Below are 27,780 nucleotides of genomic sequence, written 5' to 3'. Positions count from 1 at the left end.
TTAGAAACCATCACTACAAACAAAGCTAGTGGAGGTGATGGAATTCCAGTTGAGCTATTTCAAATCTTGAAAGATGATGCTGTGAAAGTGCTGCACTCAATATGCCAGCAAATTTGGAAAACTCAGCAGTGGCCACAGGACTGGAAAAGGTCTGTCTTCATTCCAATCCCAAAGAAAGGCAATGCCAAAGAATGCTCAAACTACCGCACAATTGCACTCATCTCATATGCTAGTAAAGTCATGCTCAAAATTCTCCAAGCCAGGCTTCAGCAATATGTGAACCGTGAACTCCCAGATGTTCAAGCAGGTTTTAGAAAAGGCAGAGGCACCAGAGATCAAATTGCCAACATCCGCTGGATCATGAAGAAAGCAAGAGAGTTCCAGAAGAGCATCTATTTCTGCTTCATTGACTATGCCAAAGCCTTTGACTGTGTGGATCACAGTAAACTGTGGAGAACTCTGAAAGAGATGGGAATCCCAGACCACCTGACCTGCCTCTTGAGAAACCTGTATGCAGGTCAGGAAGAAACAGTCAGAACTGTACATGGAACAACAGACTGGTTCCAAATAGGAAAAGGAGTGCGTCAAGGCTGTATATTGTCACCTTGCTTATTTAACTTATATGCAGAGTACATCATGAGGAACGCTGGGCTGGAAGAAACACAAGCTGGAATCAAGATGGCTGGGAGAAACATCAATAATCTCAGATATGCTGATGACACCACCCTTATGGCAGAAAGTGAAGAGGAACTCAAAAGCCTCTTGATGAAAGTGAAAGAGGGGAGTGAAAAGGTTGGCTTGAAGCTCAACATTCAGAAAACAAAGATCATGGCATCTGGTCCCATCACTTCATGGGAAATAGATGGAAAAACAGTGGAAACAGTGTCAGACTTATTTTTTTGGGCTCCAAAATCACTGCAGATGCTGATTGCAGCCATGAAATTAAAAGACGCTTACTCCTTGGAAGGAAAGTTATGACCAACCTTGATAATATATTAAAAAGCAGAGACATTACTTTGCCAACCAAGGTCCGTCTAGTCAAGGCTATGGTTTTTCCCGTGGTCATGTATGAATGTGAGAGTTGGACTGTGAAGAAAGTTGATCGCGGAAGAATTGATACTTTTGAACTGTGGTGTTGGAGAAGACTCTTGCGAGTCCCTTGTACCGCAAGGAGATCCAACCAGTCCATTCTAGGGGAGATCGATCCTGGGTGTTCATTGGAAGGACTGATGCTAAAGCTGAGACTGCAATACTTTGGCCACCTCATGTGACGAGTTGACTCACTGGAAAAGACTCTGATGCTGGGAAGGGTTGGCGGCGGGAGGAGAAGGGGAAGACCGAGGATGAGATGGCTGGATGGCATCACCGACTCTGTGGACTTGAGTCTGAGTGAACTCCGGGAGTTGGTGATGGACAGGGAGGCCTGGCGTGCTGTGATTCATGGGGTCGCGGAGAGTCGGACACGACTGAGCGACTGAACTGAACTGAACTGAGGAACAAAGAATGAGGATATAGGATGCAGGAGAGAGGGGATCCATCCACACAGGAAAAAGAAAGGGAATTCCCAGGGTAATAGTGAGGGGAAATACCAAGATAACAAGTATACACCAGGCAAAGAGGGCAACACAGTCCAGACTGCAGTAAGTCAAAAAAGGCTCTGGGAGCTCCTTTTTCAGGAAGATAAAATTGAGAAAATAACTGGTATAAACAAAGTTTTGGAAAGCTACATAGAAAATTGATAGAAAATTTACAGGGCTAAATTACAAAGCACATAGTAAACAAAGAAAACAAAAGGTCAAAGATGAACTTCAAGGAAAACAAAAAGATACGCAGGAGAGGAAAAGTAACCAGTCACAAAGCTCAGCTCTAAATAGTTCTGATAAGCAATGTTCATTCAAGGGGTTTCCCTGGTCCAGTGGTTAAAGACTCCACAGTCCCAATGCAGACAGCATGGGTTCAATCCCTGGTTGGGGAACTAAGATTCTGCATGCTGTATAGCACGGCCAAAAAACAAAAAAAAATCATTCATAATAATGAGAAATTTAAATAGTGAATTCTCCAGAATTACAAGATAACTATACTGAGAATAAAGGACGAGAGAGATAACAACCTAAAATTTTATCTTTCATAGAGATAAGTTATTAGATAATGCCCCAAAGTGAAAATTTTTAAAGCAGTAAATTACTATGAAGATAGTAAATATTAGCAGCAAGATTTTTCAACCTCAGCACTATCAACATTTTGGCCTAGATAAGTGATTGTTGTGGGGGGCTGGCCCAGGCGTGGCAGGATGCTGAACAGAATCCCTGACTTCTACACTTGAGATGCTTGTAGCAGTCTTCCCTCCCACTCAGTTGTGACAATCAAACAAGTCTCCAGATGCTGACAAATGTTCACTGAAGGGGCAGAAGTGCCCTGGTTGAGAACCACTGGTTAGAAGTTGTTATATCTAGGAAAGAGAAGTGGAAGGGAGGGGGAGCCAGAGACTGCAGTTTTTCTTAATAAACTCTAGAACTAATGCATGTTTAACTTTGGGGAAAAAAAAGTATGTATTTTTGATACAGCTGATTGTACAAAAAAGTAAAACATATAGCAAAAACAGCACAATGAGATACCATTTTCCACACCCACTAAGATATAATCAAAAAGATGGAAAAAAAAGAGAGTAGCTAAAGATGTTGAGAAACTAGAACTATCATACACTGCTGGTGGGACTGCAAAAGGTACACAGTTCTGGAAAACAACATGTCTCTTCTCATACCAAACGTGAACCAAAGTAATTACAGCTAACTATTAAGTGTTCCGTTCCGTTCTGTCGTTCAGTCATGTCCGACTCTTTGCGACGCCGTGGACTGTAGCCTACCAGGCTTCCCCGTCTATGGGATTCTCCAGGCAAGAATACTGGAGTGGGTTACCGTTTCCTTCTCCAGGGGATCTTCCCGACCCAGGGATTGAACCCGGGTCTCCCGCATTGGAGGCAGAGCTTTAACCTCTGAGCCACCAGGGAAGCCCTGTAAATTAACAATTTTAACATCTACAGTTTTGATTATTACCGGTTTTGTGCAGTGAATGTTTCCCTCTGAGGATGAAGATCACTGTAAACAACCCTGATGAGATCATGCTGACACAATGCCCCTTCTGTCAAGGCCATGGATCCAATCGCGGAGGGCTATAAAAACAAGGCAAAGTATGAGATTGTGTCTTTAAAATAAAAGAAAGATCTGTAACGTGAGGACATTTAATTCTGCTTCAACAAAAGGCAATTTCAGACCATTTCTTCTTCTCTTTCAAAATCTCTTCAATTTTTCTATTATATATGTTCTATTGCTTCTTTTAAAACATATATACAATATATAAAACTAAAAATACACTGCTTTGGTTTTTGAAATATTACAGAATGAATCCATATTTAGGACACAGAATAAGAAAAGTTGCTTAAAAGAATAAAGACTACAAATGCAACAACTATAATTTGCTTGTTTCCAGAACTCAGAGCACTCTTGGGGACTATACATTCAAACCCGGAGGTTTGTCTAACTTCAGGGAGGCTGGTACTCTCATTAATCTTACATTAAGAAAGCAAGGTGTAGGGAGTTATAATTGCATAATATAAACAAAAATAAATACTATGATCAAAAGTCTCTTTAATAGTGCCATAATTGATTTCATGTTTCTAAAGTTAGAACCATCAATTTGTAAATCTCTCACTACCCTCCATTTAATTTTATAACCTGATACACAGAACACAGTTAAAATCTAATATTTAGAAATGTTCTATGCTAAAATCAGCCTTGGTTAAGTAAAAGGCATTCTATTTTCAATGAAAAACAAAGTCCCAGGGGAATTAATTAAAAAATAAAAGCTGCATTGAGCTATGATTAACTGGATACCGCTTGCTGTTAAGAAAACTGATTCTAATTTTTAGACTACTAGTAAATTAGTTAATTTTAAATTCTTTCTTCACAACTTTATGCACTAAAGGCCCACCAGACAAGAAGCTTGATTCATAACATATATCCTTAAAGAGAGCAGGCAGGAGTTCAGGTCAACAGGAGCCATCTACCTACATAATTATCAGTATTCTCACAATCTTCAATCAAATAAATACTGGAAAAATCAGAAATGTAAGGTTACTGAATATCTAGAATGCATCAATCAGACTACTTTAAATGGAAATAAAATAATTACTGTGTTAATATTCTTCTAAATAGTTATTTCCCTAAAAAATAATAAAAAATAAATCAATCTAACATAGATCATTTCTAGTTAATATGGATGACTTTAAAAATTTAAAGGAATATTTCTAAAAATTCATATAATAAAAAAGACCAGCGATGATATTGGTAGAAGAATAAAAAAGAAATAAACCAGAACTGGAGAAAAATTTTTCAATAATTAATTTCTATCTCTCTTGACAACAGCTCAGCTTTATATCACTAATAACAAACATCTACATTTAAAGAAACAAATCCGTAAAGATGTATTAGGAATAATTTATCTCTAGCAAGAAACTGACTTTTGCTCAATATATTGATAATTTAAAAAAATTTTACCTCTCCAATCTTACTTACCTCATGGTATATTGATGGCTTGGATAAGGAAGGGATGGTAAAAGACAGAACTTTATTGTTTCCATCTTTATCAGCAATTTCCTATGGTAAAAAAAAAAAATCAGAGATAATGAAACAGTCACACAACTCTATTAAAAGAAATAATAATTGCTTTCTTAATTTAACAAATATATAATTGGCAATTGAGGAAGACTTTTAGAAATGGTAATAAAAATATTATTACCCTTGTGTATCTTTAACCAATTAGCAAATTTGTACACTTTGGTAGTTGACGTCCTTTGGGAGACACTGAGAGATATTATGTTACAATTAATCAAAAATACCATGACAATAAAGACATGAAATAGGCACACATATAAATCCTCATGATAAATTTGCAGGACAGCCAGGGATATTGCAAGTAATCACATCTTTTAGTAGAACCTAGCTGAGTTTAAAAGATTAATGGAACGATAACAGAGACGATTAGCATAGCCCTGGCCCTAGGATGACATGCAAATTTGTGAAGTGTTCCACGTTTTTGGAATAGGAGAAAATATTTGCAAATGATGTTACAGATAAAATATACAAAAGCTCATACAACTCAAGAACAAAAAACCAAACAGCCCAATTGAAAAAAGGGAAGACCTTAATAGACATGTCTCCAGAGAAAACATACAGATAGCCAGTAGGCACATGAAAAGATGCTGAAAGCGCAAGTGAAAGTGCAAGTCACTCAGCTGTATCTGACTCTTTGTAACTCCATGGACTATACAGTCCATGGAATTCTTCAGGCCAGAATACTGGAGTGGGTAGCCTTTCCCTCCTCCAGGAGATATTCCCAACCCAGGGATTGAACCCAGGTCTCCCGCATTGCAGGCAGATTCTTTACCAGTTGAGCCGCAAGGGAAGCCCAAGAATACTGGAGTGGGTATCCTATTCCTTCTCCAGCAGATCTTCACAACCCAGGAATCAAACCAGGGTTTCCTGCATTGCAGGTGGATTATTTACCAACTGAGCTATCAGGGAAGCCTCAACATCATTAATTTTAGAGAAACACAAATCAAAACTACAATGAGGTACAACCTCACACCAGTCAGAATGGCTATCACTAAAAAGTCTACAAATAACAAATGCTGGAGAGGGTATGGAGAGAATGGAACCCTCCTATACTGTTGGTGGGAATGTAAGTTAGTAAAGCCACTACGGAAAATAGTATAGAGGTTCCTCAGAAAACTAAAAACAGAATTCCCATATAAAAGATTAAAATTAAAGGTCTTAGCCAAGAGATCTACACTTATTAAAAGAAAATCTTACAATTATTCAGTAATAAATTAATGACCTGAAATAAGCTACATATTAACATAATTATATGGTATTAGTCCAAGTGATTAATCGTAAGTTCATACTTAATAGTTTTTACTCAACTACAGAAACATCCCTGTGATTTTTAAAAAGCATTTTATCTTTCACTGAAAAAGTGTTGGCATTCATTTCTACAGTTTCTGGCACCTCCAGTTTTCTACAGATATCGGTAAAAACCTGCCTACAGACACCAGCAATTAGAGGGGTGAGATGCCCCTCCTGCACCAATCCTTTTGTCTATTGTTTTATTTTAATCTGTTTCTTTTAAAACCATATTAGTATACATGACTGGCATAAAATCCAGAGAGAGACTACCCTTAGTAGACCTAGATGGAAGGTGGTCAGAGAGATGAGTGGTTGTACAGCATGGAAGAAACAACAATAAAAAATAACTATCATCACTAAAACACAAACCCAAAAGAACTTTCCTTGAGAACCAGTTTCTGAGTTTAACATGTCATAGGAGAGTATCGGTTGCATGAACAATGGCCATACCTCTAATTTTGGCAGGAAAGTGGTTTAAAAATCCCTAGAGAAATCATTTAACCACTCTGTAGTCAAACTAGTTACCACATCTGAGCCACTGTGTCTCAGGGAAAGTCTATGCTAAGATGAATGGGCCTGATTTAAGTTAGGGGATAAAATTTTAATTTTTATCCCTAAATTTCAAATTAAGTCAAATACTTTTGATTTTTATCCATGTATATCTGTGGAAAGGTGTTAGGCTACTGAAGCAAGGGAGAAATGCTTGGGTGAGAAAAGAAGAAAAAAGAGAAATGTATACACGAAAGAAATCCAGGGTGGTAAGAAAAATTGAGAACCACAGAGATGAGAGAACAAAGATATTAAGGGAATTAAAAGAAGATAGAAACCTGAGGTTACATTTATGATACATAATTGAGTGTTTTTAAAATAGCACACTATTTTTAAGATAGCAAAAGATAATTAAACCATAGCACCAACAAGTACCGTCAAGAACTTGTCAGGCATCCCAAAACTTTTTGCTTCATTTGTTCCACCACTGAAGTTTATTATATCAAACAATACAAATGATAACTTACATCAATAAACATTTACTAAGCACCTGTGCTAAGCACTAGAGACATGATGACAGATGAAACAAAATTTCCTATTTTCAAAGAAAAAAATCAGACAAGGTAGCAAAGTAATTTTATACCTATACCAACTTTTCATTAAAACAACTCACCTAAAAAAAAGAATAAAATAAAACGACTCACCTTTAATTATGATACCACTTCTATTACTACTACTAATTACAATAATAATGGTAAACATTCAATAAACACCTCAGGCAACACACTGGGTTCTTCTAATTGCTTTTAACACTACTATCAATGTTTTATTTCTGTTTTACAGATGAGGCAACTGAAATCAAGGTATTAAGTAACTTGCTTAAATTTAAAACAGCCAGTAAGTGGCAGGGCCTATTTTTAAACAAAATACAAATGACTTCAAAGGACAGGTTTCTTCCTCAGATTTCAGTGATGGAAATGTTCTTTAATGATTTTAAAAGAGATAATGCTTAAGAGAAATGGGCACTGGTGCAGAAGATTATTTTTTGTAGACTCAAATGTTTTGTGAGGTACTTTAGTTGAGGTACCTCTCATCTACAAACATAGTTTCATTATGCAGAGTCTTTGTTTACAGGGAATACACAGAATACAAGAATTCAAGGGTCAGGAATTTCAACACCAATGTTCTAAACGGGACACCATGAGAAAACACAACCCAGAATGTTTAAGGTACTTAAGAATTCCTTACAAGAAAACAATTTCATGAACAATACAGTATCAGATACATAATGTTTTATCAAATGATTATTAAAAATAAATTTAAAAGTTTTAAATGCAAGGCATTTACAAATATTAGTCAATTTGAAAATCAGAAAAATAAGCCATAAATTAACAATTTCATCAATTGTAATAATTTCACCTACTTTATAAAACACATTACTAGCATACACTGAACACCTATGTACTCAATTTAATTAATTCAAATAAGTTATTCAATAGACATATAAATTTCTTTTCCTCTAACTATTCTGTAAGTATTATTTTAGGACTTAAAAAAAAATTTGACATTTTCCAAACTATTATTTTCCACTTACCAAATTGTAAATTCCTAACAGAAGTGCTTCAATGCAACCATTACTCTGTCTGTCTCGGCTAACTGTAAGTCGTAAATAAACCCACATCAATTCTGGCAAGAACTGCAGTGTGAACCTCTTAAGTCGAACTTCAGAGCTGCGATAGAGCTCAAACAGCTGGTGGCAGACAGGCTCCAAGAGCTAAAAAGAAAATAAAATGCATTAGCTATTTCCATTCTTTTGGCTGTAACTATATTTTTTTAAGGCACATATACTTGTATTTTAAAAATAAATTCTCAATATTAATTTTTGCTTATTCGAAATCAGTGCAACCAAAACCTCAATCTCTATTTATACAGAGACTACACATTGAACTGACCAATTCTGTAACTATAAGAAGTCCTTTATGCCCATATAATATCAACATCTCTTTCAACACACTGCACTATTTAACTTCTTAGATAATCAGTCCTTTAACTAATATACTAGTTTACAGTTAGTGAGTTTCTTTTTCTGTTCTTACCAACCCTTACAATCTTCCATTTTTAAAAGTTTCTAATGGAAGAAAAGAATGTCAAATGATATTGTTGGAAATAAACTTTAAATTTCAACTTTCAGTTCAGTTCAGTTGCTCAGTGGTGTTCAACTCTTTGTGATCCCATGGACTGCAGCATACGAGGCTTCCCTGTCCATCACCAACTCCCAGAGCTTGTTCCAATTCATGTCCATCGAGTTGGTGATGCCATCCAACCATCTCATCCTCTATCGTCCCCTTCTCCTCCTGCCTTCAATCTTTCCCAGCATCAGGGTCTTTTCAAATGAGTCAGTTCTTCGCATCAGGTGACCAAAGTATTGGAACCTCAGCTTCAGCATCAGACCTTCCAAAGAATATTCAGGACTGATTTCTTTTAGGATTTACTGGTTTGATCTCCTTGCTGTCCAAAGGATTCTCAAGAGTCTTTTTCAACACCATAGCTCAAAAGCATCAATTCTTCAGCGCTCAGCTTTCTTTATGGTCCAACTCTCACACCCATACATGACTATGGGAAAAATTATCTTTGACTAGACAGACTTTTGTTGGCAAAGTAATGTCTCTGTTTTTTAATATGCTGTCTAGGTTGGTCACAGCTTTTCTTCCAAGAAGCAAGCATCTTTTAATTTCATGGCTGCAGTCACCATCTGCAGTGATTTTGGAGCTCAAGAAAATAAGTCTGTCATTGTTTCCACTGATCCCCCATCTATTTGCCATGAAGTGATGAGACCGGATGCCATAATTTTAGTTTTTGAATGATGAATTTTAAATCAGCTTTTTCACTCTCCTCTTTCAGTTTCATCAAGAGGCTCTTTAGTTCTCCTTCGCTTTCTGCCATAAGGGTGATGTCATCTGCATATCTGAGGTTATTGATATTTCTCCCTGCAATCATGAATCTCAACGTTAGATTATGATTTAAACAAATTATGTACCACTTAGTAGATAAAGGCACTTTGCAATACATACTATTTGGACATCTAAAATGCTAGTGAATATTTTAAATCAGTTCAGTTCAGTTGCTCAGTCGTGTCTGACTCTTTGAGATCCCATGAACCACAGCATGCCAGGCCTCCCTGTCCATCACCAACTCCCAGAGTCCACCCAAACTCATGTCCATTGAATCGGTGATGCCATCCAACCATCTCATCCTCTGTCGTCCCCTTCTCCTCCTGCCCTCAATCTCTCCCATCATCAGGGTCTTTTCAAATGAGTCAGTTCTTCACATGAGGTGGCCAAAGTACTGGAGTTTCAGCTTCAACATCAGTCCTTCCAATGAACACCCAGGATTGATCTCCTTTAGGATGGACTGATTGGATCTCCTTGTAGTCCAAGGGACTCTCAAGAGTCTTCTCCAACACCACAGTTCAAAAGCATCAATTCTTCAGCGTTCAGCTTTCTTTATAGTCCAACTCTCACATCCATACATGACTACTGGAAAAACCATAGCCTTGACTAGACAGACCTGTATTGGCAAAGTAATGTCTCTGCTTTTTAATATGCTGTCTAGGTCGGTCATAACTTTCCTTCCAAGGAGTAAGCATCTTTTAATTTTATAGCTGCAATCACCATCTGCAGTGATTTTGGAGCCCAAAAAAATAAAGTCTGACACTTTCCACTGATTCCACATCTGTTTGCCAAGAAGTGATGGGACCAGATGCCATGATCTTAGTTTTCTGAATGTTGAGCTTTAAGCCAACCTTTTCACTCTCCTCTTTCACTTTCATCAAGAGGCTCTTTAGTTCTTCTTCACTTTCTGCCATAAGGGTGGTATCATCTGCATATCAGAGGCTATTGATATTTCTCCTGGCAATCTTGATTTCAGCTTGTGCTTCCTCCAGCCCAGCGTTCCTCATGATGTACTCTGCATATAAGTTAAATAAGCAGGGTGACAATATACAGCCTTGACGTACTCCTTTCCCTATTTGGAAACAGTTTGTTGTTCCATGTTCTAATTGTTGCTTCCTGACCTGCATACAGGTTTCTCAAGAGACAGGTCAGATGGTCTTTTATTCCCATCTCTCTCAGAATGTTCCACAGTTTATTGTGATCCACACAGTCAAAGGCTTTGGCATAGTCAATAAAGCGGAAATAGATGTTTTTTTGGAACTGTCTTGCCTTTTCCATGATCCAGCGGATGTTGGCAATTTGATTTCTGGTTCCTCTGCCTTTTCTAAAACCAGCTTGAACATCTGGAAGTCACGGTTCATGTATTACTGAAGCCTGGCTTGGAGAATTTTGAGTATTACTTTACTAGCGTGTGAGATGAGAGCAACTGTGTGGTAGTTTGAGCATTCTTTGGCATTGCCTTTCTTTGGGATTGGAATGAAAACTGACCTTTTCATTTAAAGACATATAAGTAAAATAATTACTTTTATATTTTAAGACTTAAATCTTGCTAATTGTATTATTGCAAAGACTTTGAAAAGGAGGAAGTATACAGAAATAGCCTTTCCAATGTTTAACTTGATAATTTTTCATATAATATCACGAAATATGACATAAAGAACTTTATAATCTTAAGAAGAAAATGAGCAGTTCAAATAAACCTCTTTCTTCCTTCTAAACTTGTACTGCTAATTTAAAATGGTGTTGCCAGAATAACTTCACAAAACTGCCAGACTACACAAAACTGCCTATGATCGTAAAATGCAGATAAAACACTGAGAGGAAACTATAAAATACTGCTTAAATTAAAATTTAACACCAGCTTTTTGTTTTTTGAAAAATTTTTATTGGAGTATAGCTGATTTACAAGGTTGCATTAGTTTCAGCCATATAGCACAGAGAATCAGTTACATATATACATATACCACTCTTTTTATTTTGCTGAATCCTTTTCTTGTATTTATCAGCCATTTAAAATTTAGAGAGGGCCTGACATCATTCAAACTGTGAGATTGAGGAAATAGCTTCGTGGTTTTTTTTTAAGAAGGATGAAACATACCATCTTGGCCCTCGGTAGTGCTTATAGAATTGTATTTGAATAAATTTGTTAAAGTTTGACAGACCTAAGGGATGAGCTTTGGTTTCCTTAGTGGCTCAGCAGGTAAAGAATCTGCCTGCAGTGTGGGAGACCTGGGTTCAATCCCTGGATTGAGAAGATCCCCTGGAGAAGGGAATGGCTACCCACTCCAGTATTCTGGAGTTTTGTAAGACAGAGGATCCAGGTGGGCTATAGTCCATGCGGTCACAAAGAGTCAGACATGACTGACTGACATGACTGAGAAACTGACTAAAGGATGAGCTTGGGTGTAATAGGGGGAAAAAATTACTGGACTAGGTCAAAGGTATCATTTAACATACTAAAGGAGGAGTATTCACTGTTAATGGTTGTCATGAGAGACATTCTTCAAATTAGACATTTTAACAAAATATCCACTCTTTTTTAGATTCTTTTCTCATATTGGTCATTACAGAATTACTGAGTAGGGTTCACTGTGTTATACAGTAAGTCCATATTAGTTACCTATTTTACATATAATAATGTAACAGTAGCTTTAAAAAAAGGAATAATTCAATAATTTATACACTTCTATTCTAAATGATAATATATATATACACCCTTGTAAAACTGCTTGAATATAGATATATATGTTTCTAATAATCTAACACTTCAGAATAAAGTCATAACTTTCACAATAGTAAATTAAAGTCAACAAATCCCATATTGATTGTACAGTTAATATTATTTAGATGACTTATGCTTAACTCTTAAGAATTCTAAAGCTAAAAAAAATTACATACTTTCTAGTCTACTAACCACCAAATGTTTTAAATGAAATCACTATCATAGGATTTAAAATCTTAAAAAACATGCCAACTCTCCCCTTACACTGAAGTCGAGACCAGTCAGACAATTTGCCCAAGGTCACAGAAATTAGTGGTGGAGAAAGACACCAGAATTCAGATCTTTTGACACAGATGATGTTTTCACTATATGACTCGTCTTATACCAGAAAGGAGGTGGAGGAAGAGGTGAGGATTGCTTAATTTCAAGTAGTGTAGTCTAGGCAGTGCCAATAATGAAGAAATGAACTTTTGAAAATGGCCAACTGCTGGTAACTTTTTAAAGTACTGACAACAACATTTAGCTCTTTAGAGGAATTAAACATTGTTGCCTTCATAAATTTATGTATTAAAAATATACATCCATGTTTTAAATCTACTTTACTCTAAAATTGCCTTCTCTAAATTTCACTGGCTGTGGTACTATTATGATTTCTCTATGCTATAAAGACCTTATTTCCTGTCCTCAGTAGCAAGTACATTAGCATGTAAAGACTGTATTTTAATAAGCACTGCAAAGAAATACAGATCAACCAAAATCAGTACTTTTTTTGTTTAAAAGGAGGGCGGGGGAGTGACTGGCAATCCAGTAAATTTTCATCAGATACCACTGCAAAATAAGACTATTAAAAACTTGCCAATGTACTGTTAAAATCTTTAATTCCAAGCACATGTATCCTGCCATCATGTTCTCGGTTTCTCAGTATATCAGAAATGACCTCCCCACAGAGTTTGAAAAAGAGAAAGGTACTTCCCTGGCAGTCCCCATGGTTAGGACTCTGTGCTTTCACTGCCAAGGGCCTGGGTTTAATCCGTGGTTGGGGAACTAAGATCCCACGTGCCATGTGGCACAGCATATAAATAAGTAAATAAATAGACAGAAATATAGGTAGATAGGGCTTCCCTGGTGGCTCAGATGGTAAAGAATCCTCTTGCCAATATAGGAGATGCAGGTTCAATCCATGGGTTAGGAAGATCCCCTGGAGAAGGGGATGACAACCCACTCCAGTATTCTTTCCTGGAGAATTCCATGGACAGAGGAGCCGGGTGGGCTACAGTCCATGGGGTTGCAAAGAGTCAGACACAACTGAGCAACTAATATTTATACTTAAATGGTGCCATCACCTACAGCAAAAGATGTTAAGAGTAACTTACACTTTCCTCAAACTTAGCAAATAGTTTTGACATGATAATTACTAAGAGGCATGCCATATGATGAATGCATTAGGAGCAGTTTGGGTGGAATAATGGAGACTGAATCCAAATATGAGTGGGTAATGAAAAAATATGAGGAGAGGAAATGAGCACATGTAGGCAGAGGGTGAATAGGAATACTATAAAGTTCACTGGGAAGAAGGACAGAAAAATGGTGTAGATAATAAAATAGGAGGCAAATCAAAGAAGATTTTTAAAAAATAGAATATTGTTGTTTATCATATTCCTTTCATCAAGAAAGGAAAAAAAAATCAACGACAGAAGAAAAAGAGCAGGCAATTGCAGGAGCAATCTTTGAGATGGTTAGAAAAGATGAGATCCAGGCCTAAGTGGAAGAGATAGTTTTTGATATAATCTGAGACACTTCATCCACTGAACACCAGAAATAGCAGGAGAGTTTGACTAGAGATGCTGACAGAGCAGCATATTTGAGTAGGAAAATAGCTTCCAACTATTTCCTTCTTTTATAATGACACAGAAAGCAAACTGAAAATGAGGAAGGATGGTAAGTGTGAGGGAAAAGAAGGAATAAAATGAACAGTGGGGAAGTGTACAATGAAATATTATATGCTCATTTTAAATTTTCAGTCCTGCATTTAAGAGGAGAAAGTCAACAAAACTGTTTTCTCCAGGTATGCTGAGTTGCTCAGGTACAGGCATGAAGTAGATGGATGGGTGGATTTTATCCAGTGTTGAGACTTTGCCCAAAGAATATGAATTAAGGGAATGAGAAGCAAAGGAGCTGAGAATGTGTGCAAGGGAATAACTGTAATGATAGACCAAGAAAATGTAGCTAAGAAAAAAAGGAAGTGAGACATCTGCAGGGAGGCAGAAGAAAAATTAAATCATAGAGAAGCAGTTGGGTCAATGGTTTTCTGGAAGTGGAAGAAGCAGAACTGCTGCAGTGTCTAAGGGATCTAGAAGGAGGGAAAGGAGAAAAAGTAACATGTTGGTCTAGAGATTAAACGAGTTATAGTACAGGTTGGCCATGATATGGAATATTAAACTTCTACAGGAATTTCCTGGCCATCCAGTGGTTAGAACTCAGCCAAGGAATTCCCTCCATGTATTTCACTATTCTTCTAATCAATATTTACTAGTGATAAAATACTACATTCTAGGGAATTAACATACATACATACATATATATATATATAAACAGATATAAAAATATATAACCCCTGCCCATGGAGAACTTACAATTTAAAAAGAAAGCATAAAACAAATAAATTTTAATAAGCAAAGCTTAATGTTAAGACAAAACAAAGGAATACATACATTCAATATTCACACAGAATTCTGAAAACTCCTGACCAAGAAGGATATGCATATGTGTCCATTACCATACCTAAAGTTACAAAACATTCAAAAATACACAGCAAGAGAAAAAGAAGCAAATGAGTCCTGACGTTGCTGCTACAAATAGCAACAGATGCAAGCCCAACTGAGAGCCAATCCAAGTTTAAGAGATAGGAAAGAAAGAGGTCAATAAGCAAGCTTTTAGTGATAGGACAAAAATGAAGATGCACTTTAAGTTAAGCTGCTGGTTAGGAGATGATTACCTGAACTTCTTCAAACTCACTCCAGTACACAGCAGAGGCACTCTTGGAGGCTGTATCTGGGAAGATAAGAAGCTACTTTCCTGTGTGTTCCTTTCATTTCATTTTAAAGCATACATGAATCCAGAGGTGATAAAACTGTATGTCATACTATTGTGTTAATGGAAAGATAATGTGTGTATTTTGCATAAGTTAACATATGGAGTCAATAGCTGCACTTTTTCCCCCTTCTAGCACAAGGCTAAACAACAGCAAACTCTTACTCTAAGTTTATTGATTGTGATTATTTAGGCTTTCTCTGGTCATTTTCAAGCTAAATTTACTAGCAGCATCATTTCATGTTACCAGTTTGACTGAATTCTCTGATTAGAGTGATTACACAGAGTTCTATACTGTCAACAGAAGGACTGCAAAAAATACTTAAATAAATCTCAAACTGTGTATGGCTAAAATTTAGATTCCAGGAAAGGGAACATTCCAAAACAGGAAACAGAGTAAAGTTTCAAATTAAATAAATACTCTCCTAATTCACTCAAACCAAGAATCAAAATATACTATCCTCAACTGGAACAAATTCAATCAAAACATTAAAAAATATGGAGAGGAATGTCATGGGGAAAGCCAAAGCAACTATCAGAATGAAAAAAAGCAGCAAGAAAGTTTTCCAGTCCCACTGGAAGGATTAAACAAAAAAAAGGAAAACTACAAAACTTACATATATATGTTTTAGTACACATATTTCTTATGTAGTACAATAAAATCATTTTTCTTATAAACTGTCCTACCTCATTATTTGAGTCTTGAATAACTTTATAGAGGGCTGGTACCAGTGTTTTTTTCCGGTGTAAAGTTGCTGCATAATTGGTGATCTGAGTGTCAGGTAATGCCTAAAAGAAACATCAAAGGAAACTTAAAGTGAACTTAATATTTGAGAAGTCAAAAACTTAAATTTATATGAGTCCCTCTCAAAAAGATGTATAACAGAGTCAACTAAGAAAAGTAAAAAATAATTAACACATGAAATAACTATGAGCTAATTAAACAAATAAATCAGGATGTTATACAATCCTTCTAACTAGTCAACCATGAGAAATGATTAGAAATCACATATTACACAAGCTTTGCTGAAATGAGTCACCTTAGTCTAAAAAAAAAAGTGTGGGATATATTTCAATTCCTGTATTTTATTTTTTTTCTATAGTGTTAATAAATTATACAGTTTTTAGTCAAGTTAATGAGTGATTTTTAATCACAGGAAATAAAAACATAAGGCACAAATTCGATTTCCATGCCTTATTAAAGCTTGGAAGCTTCCCTTCTTTTATTGAATATATCTTAAAATTTATATATTACCTTATCAATCCTAACAACTAGATTCATTTTTACATATTATCTTCTGGCCATAATACACATTTGTTGTTGTTGTTGAGTTGCTAAGTCATGTCCAACTCTTTGTGACCCCATGTACTGCAGCACAGCAGATTTCCCTGTCTTTCATTATCTCCTAGATTTGTTCAAACTCATGTCCACTGAGTTGGTAAAGTCATCCAGCCATCTCTGTTGCTCCCTTCTCCTCTTGCCCTCAATCTTTCCCAGCATCAGGGTCTTTTGCAATTATTCACATTATTGTCTTTTTAAAGAGGTGCAATTACAGAAACAAGTTATTTCATATTTTGCCATTCCCACTTTATAACTTTTGTTTCAGTTTCTCCATGAACATATATACACTGAATTATGACATACAGAATCATACGACACATTCTCATCCTCAATGCAATTTACCTTGAATTCTGATAACCATTCTTCCACAACACCACGTTCAGATCCCAGCATCTTCTTCTACCTTCTATTCCTCTTTTCTGGAATGAAAAAACAGAAAAAAAAAAAAAGCACAGATTTTGAGGACAGTGTTACTTACAGAAACTATCAAAGTAAATGATGTGTGCCTTTCATTGAAGGAAAAACTCATCTAATGCATATTTTAGATAACGAGGCTTACTTTTAGACTGCCTTCCTGGAAGTAGCTTCAGTTGTGTCTGACTCTTACGACCCATGGACTGAAGCCTGCCAGACTCCTCTGTCCATGGAATTCTCCAGGCAAGAATACTCGAGTGGGTTGTCATGCTCCGCTCCAGGGGACCTACCTGACCCAGGGATCGAATCTGTGTCTCCTGTAGCTCCTGCATCGCAGGCGGATTCTTTACTGCTGAGCCACTGGGCAAGCCCCAGTTTCAGACTAGTGTTCAATTAAAACAAAACTGTTTATAAAGAAATAAGTTCTAGCTTTAATGATATGTTTGAAACCTAATTTCCTAATGCTTTTATACTTTCCCTAACAACTATATTCCAAAGTAACAAAAGCTAGTTTACTAAGTAAAATCAAACTGCACATTACCCAAGACAAATGTACAGTCCATGCCTAGTGTGTGTGCCTAGTCGCTCAGTTGTGTCCGACTCTTGTGACCCCATAGACTGTAACCTTCCAGGCTCCTATGTCCATGGGATTTTCCAGGCAAGAATACTGGAGTGGGTTGCCATTTTCTTCTCCAGGGGATCTTTCCGACCCAGGAATCGAACCCAGGTCTCCTGTATTGCAGGCAGATTCTTTACCGACTGAGCTACAAGGGAAGCCCTGATTTTACCAAATATACAACTGGAATAAGTTATACATAATAAACAATGGGACAGATTTTTACAAAGGTAAAAAAGTTAGAAATCAAGGGTCATATATGTACAGCAAAATGATGATAAACATATACCTATGTACACACTATACAAAATAAGGCCACTGAAGAAGGTAGATTTATGTTTTCTAAAATGGAAAAATGTCCAGGTAGAAAAAGCAAGTTGTATAATAGTATATAAGTTATAATTCCATTAAAAATTATATAAATGTGAAAAGCTGGGAAGAAAAATATACACACTAAACTCTTCAGTGTTTACCTCTGAGGGAAGGATTAACTGAGGATATTCTAATTATGTAATTCTGAATTACAAAAAAGTAAAAATACATATCTATTATTTTTTAAGTGAGGCACACAACAAAAGATTTTGGGTTTTTAATTTATGACTCAGAAGGATAACCAAAAGAAAAAAAATTTTTGAGCAGGGAGGGAAATGTCTCCAAAGCAACTGAAATGAAAGTTCTTTTACTAAAAAGACAGTATTTCCCAAATGTGTCACATTTCATAATAAATTTCTATCTAATAAAAAGAAACTGGATTTTCTAATCCCCCCAACATTCCCTAAATATCCATATATAATGCACTATAACAAGGAGTACAAAGAGGAGTAAGAAATGCTCCTTATTTTCAAGTAGCAATTGCTTTTAAGATAGGCTGGCGGATTTATTCAATAAACTAAGAGGAAAATGAGTGGATTAAAACATGTTAAAAAAAAATCAATAACCAAAATATGAATCTTCTTTGGATTCTGATTCAAACATTAAAAAAGAGCTTAACATAATTGAAAAGATTAAACATGACTTATTATATGACTTATTACTTAATACTGAATGATATTAAATCAAGGAATGATAAATTATTTTATATTTAATAATGGTATTATAGTTAGGAAATTTCCCATACCCTTATGGCATCACCAAGTTAATGGACATGAGTTTGAGCAGACGATGGGAGATAGTGAAGGACAGGGAAACCTGGCGTGCTACAGTCCCTGGGGTCACAAAGAGTTGGACACGACTCACCGACTGAACAACAACAAAAAGTCCCACATATATTTGGAACTATTTATGAAGTATTATTCCCAATTTTGTACCACAGCTGTAATATTTTAATTACTGTGGCTTTATAATGCACTTTATACAGTCTATGGGGTCACAAAGAGTTGGACACGACTGAATGACTAACACTTTAAAATAGTACAAGTCCCATATTAATTTTTTCCTAAAAATGTATTTCATTATTATTGCCTGCTTTATTCTTCCTGTTAAATATTAGACTTATACTGATAAGTTTCTTTTCTATACGCCATCCTCATAGGAATTAAATTTACAAATTAATGACATCCGCACATCATTGAGTCATCCAATACAGAAGCATAGCATTGCTCTTTATTAAAAACCTTCTTTTTTATGCCGGTATAAATTCTGTGTTTTCTTCATATAGATTTCAAATTAAGTTGATTCCTAAATAATTTAAGTTGATTCCTAAATAATTTCAAATTAAGTTGATTCCTAAATAAAATCTTCTCTGTTGGGTGGTTCCAGATACACTGTGGATACCAAAATCCAAGGATACTCAATTCCCACAGCCGGCCATCCCCATCAGCAGATTCAACCAACCATGTACTGTGTAGCACTGCATCTATTTACTGAAAAAATCTGAGTATAAGTGGATTTGCTGAGTTCAAACCAGTGTTGTTCAAGGGTCAACAGTTTATAGTTTCTTGCTGCAACTGTGATTCTTTTTCATCATTTCAAACAAGCTATTGTTACACACACAAAAATAAAAACTTTAAAAAAAATAAAAATGAACAAGTTTTTAGATAAATATTTAAAATACTGAAAATGACTTAAATTAAGATTTATTTCTATGTTTTAGGAAATATATATACTTTGACTACACTGACTTCTTTATAGAAAAGGACAACAAAAAGCAACTACAACTAATCAAAAAATTTTCAAATTCTTTACAAAGAACATCTACATCTTTTAAAATTAAAAAGAAAATCAAACATTATTTTTTGAAAGAAACACAAAACTTTTTAATCTGATATACTGCACTGGAGTCCCTAACTGATACAGGGACCAGAATACACATTTTGGAAAAGTTCCCCAAGTAATCCTGACAACTACCTTCAGTTAAAAAAAAAAGTATTACATCTAATTTAAATTTCTCATTTTAAATTTCTATATGATATCTCCCATAAAAACAAATTTGCCATGTCAAGTCACTTTGGTTTCTATCAATACCATTTTTTTAATGTGACTGCAAGTTAACTAACTTTAGACAGAAGAATATAGCGGTGTTAATAATAATTATAACCAAAACACCATACTTCCCTGATTTTATGATACTAATTTTAAGACAGTAGTTTATTAACAAATTTAAGTAGAAAATAAGAAATAATCATTTATTAAAATGAAACAAAATGCTTAACTAAAGGATAAGAAGAGCACAGCTTATCCATATAATCCTATAAGACTTTTAAAAATTATCCCTAACATTTCTGCCCACCTTCAGTCTCTTTACACTTGCCACACTCTCCTAGTTCTTTGTATATGGCTGTTCAATGTTAACCTCTTCATAGAAGTCCCCTATTAAAATTGTCTATTTAAATTGGCTGCCTCAACATGCTCTTCCCTCCAACCCTTAACACTCTGTCCTTTCCTTCATATCATTTTAGCAAAATATGAAAATAATCTTTTGTTTTTAATGAGGCATAGTTGACATACAATGTTCCAATTATTTACTTATTATTGGCTTTCCCACTAGAATTTGTACTTCACAAGGACAGGCACTCTGTCCCAAGTGCCAGGCACATAGCAGGCACTCAAACATCTGATTTAATTATTTGTACTCATGAACTCAAATTATTTAGCACCTTTGCAATGACACTTATTTTTGGTCATAACAAAACCTGAAATATCTTCTGCATTTTCTGTTTAATTAAGCTTAATAATTTTATTTTTTCCAAATTAAATACAGATGGAAGCTAACAGCCTCTTTCAAAATTATCCGGAAACTTCCGACAGGCAGATAGTCTCTCAGATGTATGAGTCATTCATATTAACCTTGCTCAGGTTTGAAATTAGACAGAGATCTGGCAATTTTGTGGTCTTTGAATTAACTGCCATGTGTCAGGCAATCTTCTGCTGAGAAAATTATTACTGCAAAACTGTATTATACTGTGATATTTTGCAGACATTTTAAGTAACAATTAGGGGCAAAAATTCAGTTAACAATTCAACCCTATGTGGTTTTACTAAAATCAACTGAAATGATAACTGAATAAATGAATACACAAAGCTAAATTCCCAAAACACCAAATATGAATGATTACTGCTATTTCACAATTTACTTGCCTGGGTGCTGAAAAGCATATTTGGACAATATACATCTTGATTTCAAAAATGTGTCTTAAAAGTGAGAAAAAAGAAAGTTATCAGCGAGCCCTTTAAGTACAAACACTGTATCAGCTGCTTTTTTGGACTTTATCTGATTTAATGACAAGAAATAGAATGTAGTGGTTTAGACTCAATTTTTTGTCTCAGTAGACACTGTTTCACCCCTACATTTTTCAAGTTTATTAATTCATTAAATTCAAGTTTATTACATAAACCCATTAAATTCAAGTTTATTATATAAGGCCATTACAAGTTAACAAATAACATTTTAAAAAGAAACCTTATTTTTCCAAAACAAAAACAACTATAGTGACAAGAATAGTGCTGTTTTACAATTTCTGCAAATCTTATACTTGCCTCTGCATCTAATCTGTTGCTGGAAATCTGCAAGGTATATTCACCAGAGAATGACAGTGAAGAAGTCAAATACTATCTTAGTACTAATATGAAAAATAATTTTAATTCCACAGATCCACTTAAAGGATTCCCAGGACACATACTGAGCACAGTCTCTGGAGCCAGATTAACCTTTAGGTCACTAACTCTAGCTATATTTATTTTTTTAAATTGAGTTATAATTAACATACAATATTATACTAGCTTCAGTTCCGGTTTATGTCAGCAATTTGGTATTTTTATACATTATGAAAAGATTACTGCAATAAGACCAGAAACCAACCCTCACCACACAAATTTGTTATGATATTATTGAGTATGTTCCCTATGTGTGCATTACATACCTATGACCTATTTATCTTTGAATTGGAAGTTCGGACATCATTCTAACTATGTTTAAATCACTGTACCCCCTGACTAGCTATACTTAAAATTGTGTTTCATTTCTTTCATTTCAAAAAGACAGGTAATAGAGGTCCTAAGGTAAACACTGTGTAAGTATCTACTACGAGCAGTACATAATTAATCTTCAGGATACTATGTACTATAAAATAGCTGTTATCCCCATCTAACAGATAAGAAAATTAAAGTGTAAAGTTTGATCCACACATGGCAACACAATTTAAGTGGCAGAGCTGGAATTTGAATTTAATACCTACTACAATCTATGGTTGAAAAATGTAATTGTCCCTTACTTACAGCTCATACTTCTCACCCCAGAGCTTTCTATGTTCTGACCATATTCACTTCTCAGTGTCTCTATCACTTCATGCACACCTTCACACCAGGGATTCTGTTCCAGCCTGTAGTGCTGTCCTACAATAACTATTCCAATTCTGTTAGTCTCAGCAGGCCTTTCTTGACCACTTTATCTAGACAGAAGTCCTTTTCCCCTTCTCCAATATTTTCCATTCCAACAAATACAGTTCATTTTCTTCCTATGGACATGGATTTTATACTTTGCTTACTAAACCTTATTACTTACTGTCTATCTTTCCTAACAGATTACAAATCCCATGAGAATAGAAGGGTCCTTTTCTAGTCTGCTCACAATTGGGTGCTCACTATGAACTCAAAGCTAACAAGTATTTTATGGTATCCAGACATATAACAGGTACTTAATATCTATTTGCCGAATCAATGAACCACAAAGCTTATATGATCTTGGACAAATAACTTAAACCCTTTGGGCTTCAGGTCGCTACAATGATAAGTTACTTTCTAAATCTAAAATCCTATAAATATATTTTAGTACCTTCTTTTGTAACCAGTAGGCTACAAAGAAAAAATTTAAATATATGTCTTCTAACTAGAATCAGCATCTTTTAGCATTTAGAGGTGGCTATGAACATAGTTATTAACATACTGCAAGTCCTCTTTTTATTTAAACAGACAATACAGAATTCTGAAAATCATTTCTTCTGCTGCATATTACACTCATTCCATCATTGGAATATGAAAGCTATATTTAAAAGCAAAAATCAAGCTGATATTATAGCACGCAGATCAATTCAGGCCCATACTGCCTTACTTTCAGAGTATGAAACAAATTAAAAAGGCTATCACAGAAAATGATTATCTTTTTGGTGACCATGGAAATGGCAACCTTTATTAGCAAGATGTGAATAAAATAAGAAAAAATAAAGTGCTGAAATATGATCTTAAAGAGGTCAATAACTACTTGTCAGAAAGCAAACTCACAATACTTGTACAAGTACAGTAAGTTCTTCACTACCTACACAGATATATATTGTGTCTTAGCTGATCATCAGTATATGTATTCTTCTTTAGAAACTGACAATTTAGAGAGAACTAGGCTTCCTTGGTAGCTCAGATGATAAAGAATCCACCTGCAATGCAGGAGACCCGGGTTCATATCTCTGGGTCAGGAAGATCGGGAGAAGGGAATGACTACCCACCCCAGTATTCTTGCCTGGAGAATTCCATGGACAGAGTCCTCTGGTGGACTACAGTCCACAGGGCCACAAAGAGTCAGGCACAACTGAGCGACTAACAGGATATACGGCAGTATGGCCTACTGAGTACAGGCTTTTGCTCTAGACTGCCTGAGTTTGAATTCCAGCTCCATGACCTACAAGTTATATTAACTTGAGAAAGTTACTTAACTAATCTGTGGTCTTAAATCTCTCATTTATAAAATGGGGATTACCTATGTCAAAGAATTTTTTTTAAAGATTAAATAAGTTAACAGACAGCAGTGAGCTAAAAGATGATAACTGCTCTCAAGGATCTCTAAAGGCTCTCAAGGATTTCTAATGGACCAAAATTATTGGATAAACAAAGCTATACAATTATCAGGGTGACATATGACAGTAAAAAGTGGTTTTGTTATTGCAAATTTTCAAACAAGGTCAACAACTATCTACATATTTCAAGGTATAAGTATAAAACAAAGCACTTAACACATGATATTATTGTAAATACCAAACTCTAAGTAAAACATTAGAGCTGCACTGTCCAGTTTTAATTAATTAAAATAAAATAAAATTTAAAAATCAATTCCTGGGAATTTCCTGGCTGTTCAGTGGTTAGGACTCAGAGCTTTCACAGAAAAGGGTCTCAGTTTGATCCCTGGTCACAGAACTAAGATCCTACAAGCCACATGGCATGGCCAAAAAACTTAGAAAAAAAAACTGTACTATTAAAAAAAAACCCACCAATTCCTTACTTGTACTAGCCACATTTCAAGCAATGAGTAGCTACATGTAGCTAGTGTGTCCCATATTAGAAGCACAGATGTAGAACACATTATCAAAGAAATTCCATAAATAGCATTGATCTAGATGTATTTAGACAATATAATTATGCTGAGTAAATTCAATAATTTAAGAGCTGCAAAGTTTAGGAAACAAAAAATTTTAAAGACAACAATTAAAAAGGAAACACTTTCAAAAGTAAAATTAAAAGGCAATAATTAAGAGGGGATTATTTCAAGTCTCCTAGGTAAAAACTCCTTAGAAATAGTTGTGAAAAGAAGGGACACGAAAAGCAAAGGAGAAAAGGAAAGATATACCCATTTGAATGCAGCATTCCAAAGAATAGCAAGGAGAGATAACAAAGCCTTCCTCAGTGGTCAATGCAAAGAAATAGAGGAAAACAATAGAATGGGAAAGACTAGAGATCTCTTCAAGATAATTGGAGATACCAAGGGAACATTTCATAAATAGAAGCTACCCACCAAAAATTACCAAAAATTCCAACATGTCTAATTATGGGAACTTCATTCTTTATCCTTTAAAAAGTTAAATTCTATGATTTTACCTCTGTTGTAAGATCAGTGTTCTAATGGAGGAGGTGGCACAGGAATGCAGCAGAGTTCAAGTGTGGAATTCATTTGTTGAGACTTAAATATTTTCCAACTCTACAAAAAATGAAAATGAAAAACTGTGAGATACTGAGAGAGAATATTATCAAGAATGTAAAATAAAGGGGAAAGAATAATTCTGAAAATACATTTATAATACAGCATACCTAATTTAAAAAATAATTAAGATTATTTTTAAGTTTTCTATAATAACCAGGAGATACTCAAATACCATTATCAAACTTATTTTAAAAACATCAGATTTGGGAAAAAGTCTGAATTTTAGTTTCAAATTTACCATTAAATATCTGTAAAGACTTCAAGTAAGCTATTTAAAATTTCTGGAGCTTAACCTGAATAATCTATAAAAATAAGTTACTTCCAAGTCAAAAAGCCTATATATCCAATTTTTGAAACATTACAGTGATCTTACATACACACACACACACACACACGTAACAATCAATACAATTTTAATGTGCAGCATAAAATAGAGCTTAAATAATAAATATAAATAGCTACATTACAATTTTGCATGAATTTCACAGACTGAAAAGTTTATCATTTTGAGAAAGAATACAGAAAATGCTATTACTTGAAGTTCTGGCACACAAACATTAAAAATATTTTCAAACTGCTTAGAGTAGACTTTTCTCATAAAGTCATAACTACTCTCATGCAGTTGCTGACCACATTTTACTCTACTTCTTTGATTAAAAATTCATCACAACTTCAGAATCTAAAACATCAAAAGTAAATTAATACTTAAAAATAGTTCATCACAAAATACTTTTTTAATACAAGGAATACTGCAATAAAATTCTCTTGGAGTTAAATGACGCTATCACTTTAAAGTCTCCCAAGTTTTTCAAACTGAAGATGCATCGGGAAACCTCCTAATCCAAGAATGGCAGCTGACTTTTCATCTCTGAAAAGTCATGGGCTATCGCATGATAGCCCATGGGCTATCGCATGAAATTTTTTATTTCATGAGAAGTTTTGCCATGGGGAAAAAACTTGAAAAGGACTAACAGAATGTCTCTGAAAAGATATACAAGAAATTGGTAACACTCTGGGAAGAGACATTTGATGTCAAGGAGATTCTGTCTTTTTGAACTTTGGGAATTTGGAACCACCAAGACATTTGCCAGATTTTGAAGCAGTGCAGGCAGGCAGACTTGACAGCCATGGTGGGAAGCTCTGTAGAGACAGGTCTCTGACAGACTTTCAAGGTTAAGGATACAGATACTAGGCTCTCAATTGAGGAAAACAAAACCAAACAAGAAAACACAACAGGGCAAACGATAGGAAAACTGAGTAATTCAGAGTATGTTCTTTAACTATAATAATTAATAAATAATAACAATAATCGCTCTGTCATGTCTGACTCTTTGCGACCCCACAGACTGTAGGCTGCCAGGCTCCTCTGTCCCAGAATTCTTCAGGCTAGATTACTGGAGTGGGTAGCCGTTCCCCTCTCCAGGGGATCTTGCCAACCCAGGGACTGAACCCAGGTTCCCCTCATTGCAGGCGAATTCTTCATCAACTGAGCCACCAGGGAAGCCCATATTAATAATAACTAAAAATAATTAAAATAACAATAATAAAAGGGCTTCCCTCGTGGCTCAGAATCTGCCTGCAATGCGGGAGACCTGGGTTTTTGATCCCTGGGTTGGGAAGATCCGCTGGAGATACCAAGGGAACATTTCATGCAAAGATGGGCTCAATAAAGGACAGAAATGGTATGGACCTAACAGAAGTAGAGGATATTAAGAAGAGGTGGCAAGGATACACAGAACAACTATACAAAAAAGATCTTCATGACCCAGTTAACCACGATGGTGTGATCACTCACCTAGAACCAGACATCCTGGAATGCAAAGTCAAGTGGGCCTTAGGAAGCATCACTACAAACAAAGCTAGGAGGTAATGGAATTCCAGTCCAGCCATTTCAAATCCTAAAAGATGATGCTGTGAAAGTGCTGCACTCAATATGCCAGCAAATTCGGAAAACTCAGCAGTGGCCACAGGACTGGAAAAGGTCAGTTTTCATTCCAATCCCAAAGAAAGGCAATGCCAAAGAATGTTCAAACTGCCACACAATTGCGCTTATCTCACACACTAGTAAAGTAATGCTCAAAATTCTCCAAGGCAGGCTTCAACAGGACACGAACCGTGAACTTCCAGATGTTCAACCTGGATTTAGAAAAGGCAGAGGAACCAGAGATCAAATTGCCAACATCCAGTGGATCATCAAAAAAGCAAGAGAGTTCCAGAAAAATATCTATTTCTGCTTTATTGACTATGCCAAAGCCTTTGACTGTGTGGATCACAATCAACTGTGGAAAATTCTAAAAGAGATGGGAATACCAGACCACCTGACCTGCCTCTTGAGAAACCTGTATGCAGGTCAGGAAACAACAGTCAGAACTGGACATGGAACAACAGACTCGTTCCATATTGGGAAACGTGTACGTCAAGGCTGCATATTGTCACCCTGCTTATTTAACTTATATGCAGAGTACATCATGCGATGCTAAAGCTGAAACTGCAATACTTTGGCCACCTCATGCGAAGAGTTGACTCACTGGAAAAGACTCTGATGCTGGGAAAGATTGGGGGCAGGAGGAGAAGGGGACGACAGAGAATGAGATGGCTGGATGGCATCACCGACTCTGTGGACATGAGTTTGAGTGAACTCTGGGAGTTGGTGATGGATAGGGGGGCCTGGCGTGCTGTGATTCATGGGGTCGCGGAGAGTCGGACACGACTGAGCGACTGAACTGAACTGAACTGAACATCATGAGAAAAGCCAGGCTGGATGAAGCACAAGCTGGAATCAAGACTGCTGTGAGAA

General features: G+C 35.7%; 1 protein-coding gene and 1 non-coding gene across 9 annotated transcripts in view; one reads left to right on the top strand and one right to left on the bottom strand.

The window, feature by feature from the left end:
* HYCC2 (hyccin PI4KA lipid kinase complex subunit 2) overlaps positions 1-27,780 on the bottom strand; it is a 71,239-nt gene that overhangs the window by 31,474 nt on the left and 11,985 nt on the right. For 7 of the 8 annotated variants that reach the window (XM_055398513.2, XM_055398508.2, XM_055398505.2 and 4 more), the window contains 6 exons: positions 24,881-24,980; positions 16,897-16,973; positions 15,900-16,001; positions 8,044-8,223; positions 4,572-4,652; positions 3,054-3,169 (listed from right to left, as the gene is read on the bottom strand). In XM_055398513.2, the coding sequence (XP_055254488.1) occupies positions 3,054-3,169; positions 4,572-4,652; positions 8,044-8,223; positions 15,900-16,001; positions 16,897-16,947 (530 nt within the window). In that variant the 5' untranslated portion in view covers positions 16,948-16,973; positions 24,881-24,980. Of the gene's footprint in view, positions 1-3,053; positions 3,170-4,571; positions 4,653-8,043; positions 8,224-15,117; positions 15,174-15,899; positions 16,002-16,896; positions 16,974-24,880; positions 24,981-27,780 lie in introns of those variants that run through there. The other variant, XM_055398517.2, reaches the window with a different exon arrangement.
* LOC129538710 (U6 spliceosomal RNA) lies at positions 4,992-5,093 on the top strand. Its single transcript, XR_008682264.2, has one exon. It is a non-coding gene; the product is annotated as a U6 spliceosomal RNA (small nuclear RNA).

The sequence above is a fragment of the Moschus berezovskii genome, chromosome 2, assembly GCF_049115385.1.
Source record: "Moschus berezovskii isolate FMDL1 chromosome 2, NW_MosBer_1.0, whole genome shotgun sequence".
NCBI lineage: Eukaryota > Metazoa > Chordata > Mammalia > Artiodactyla > Moschidae > Moschus > Moschus berezovskii.
This window is presented reverse-complemented; position numbering and strand designations above follow the sequence as displayed.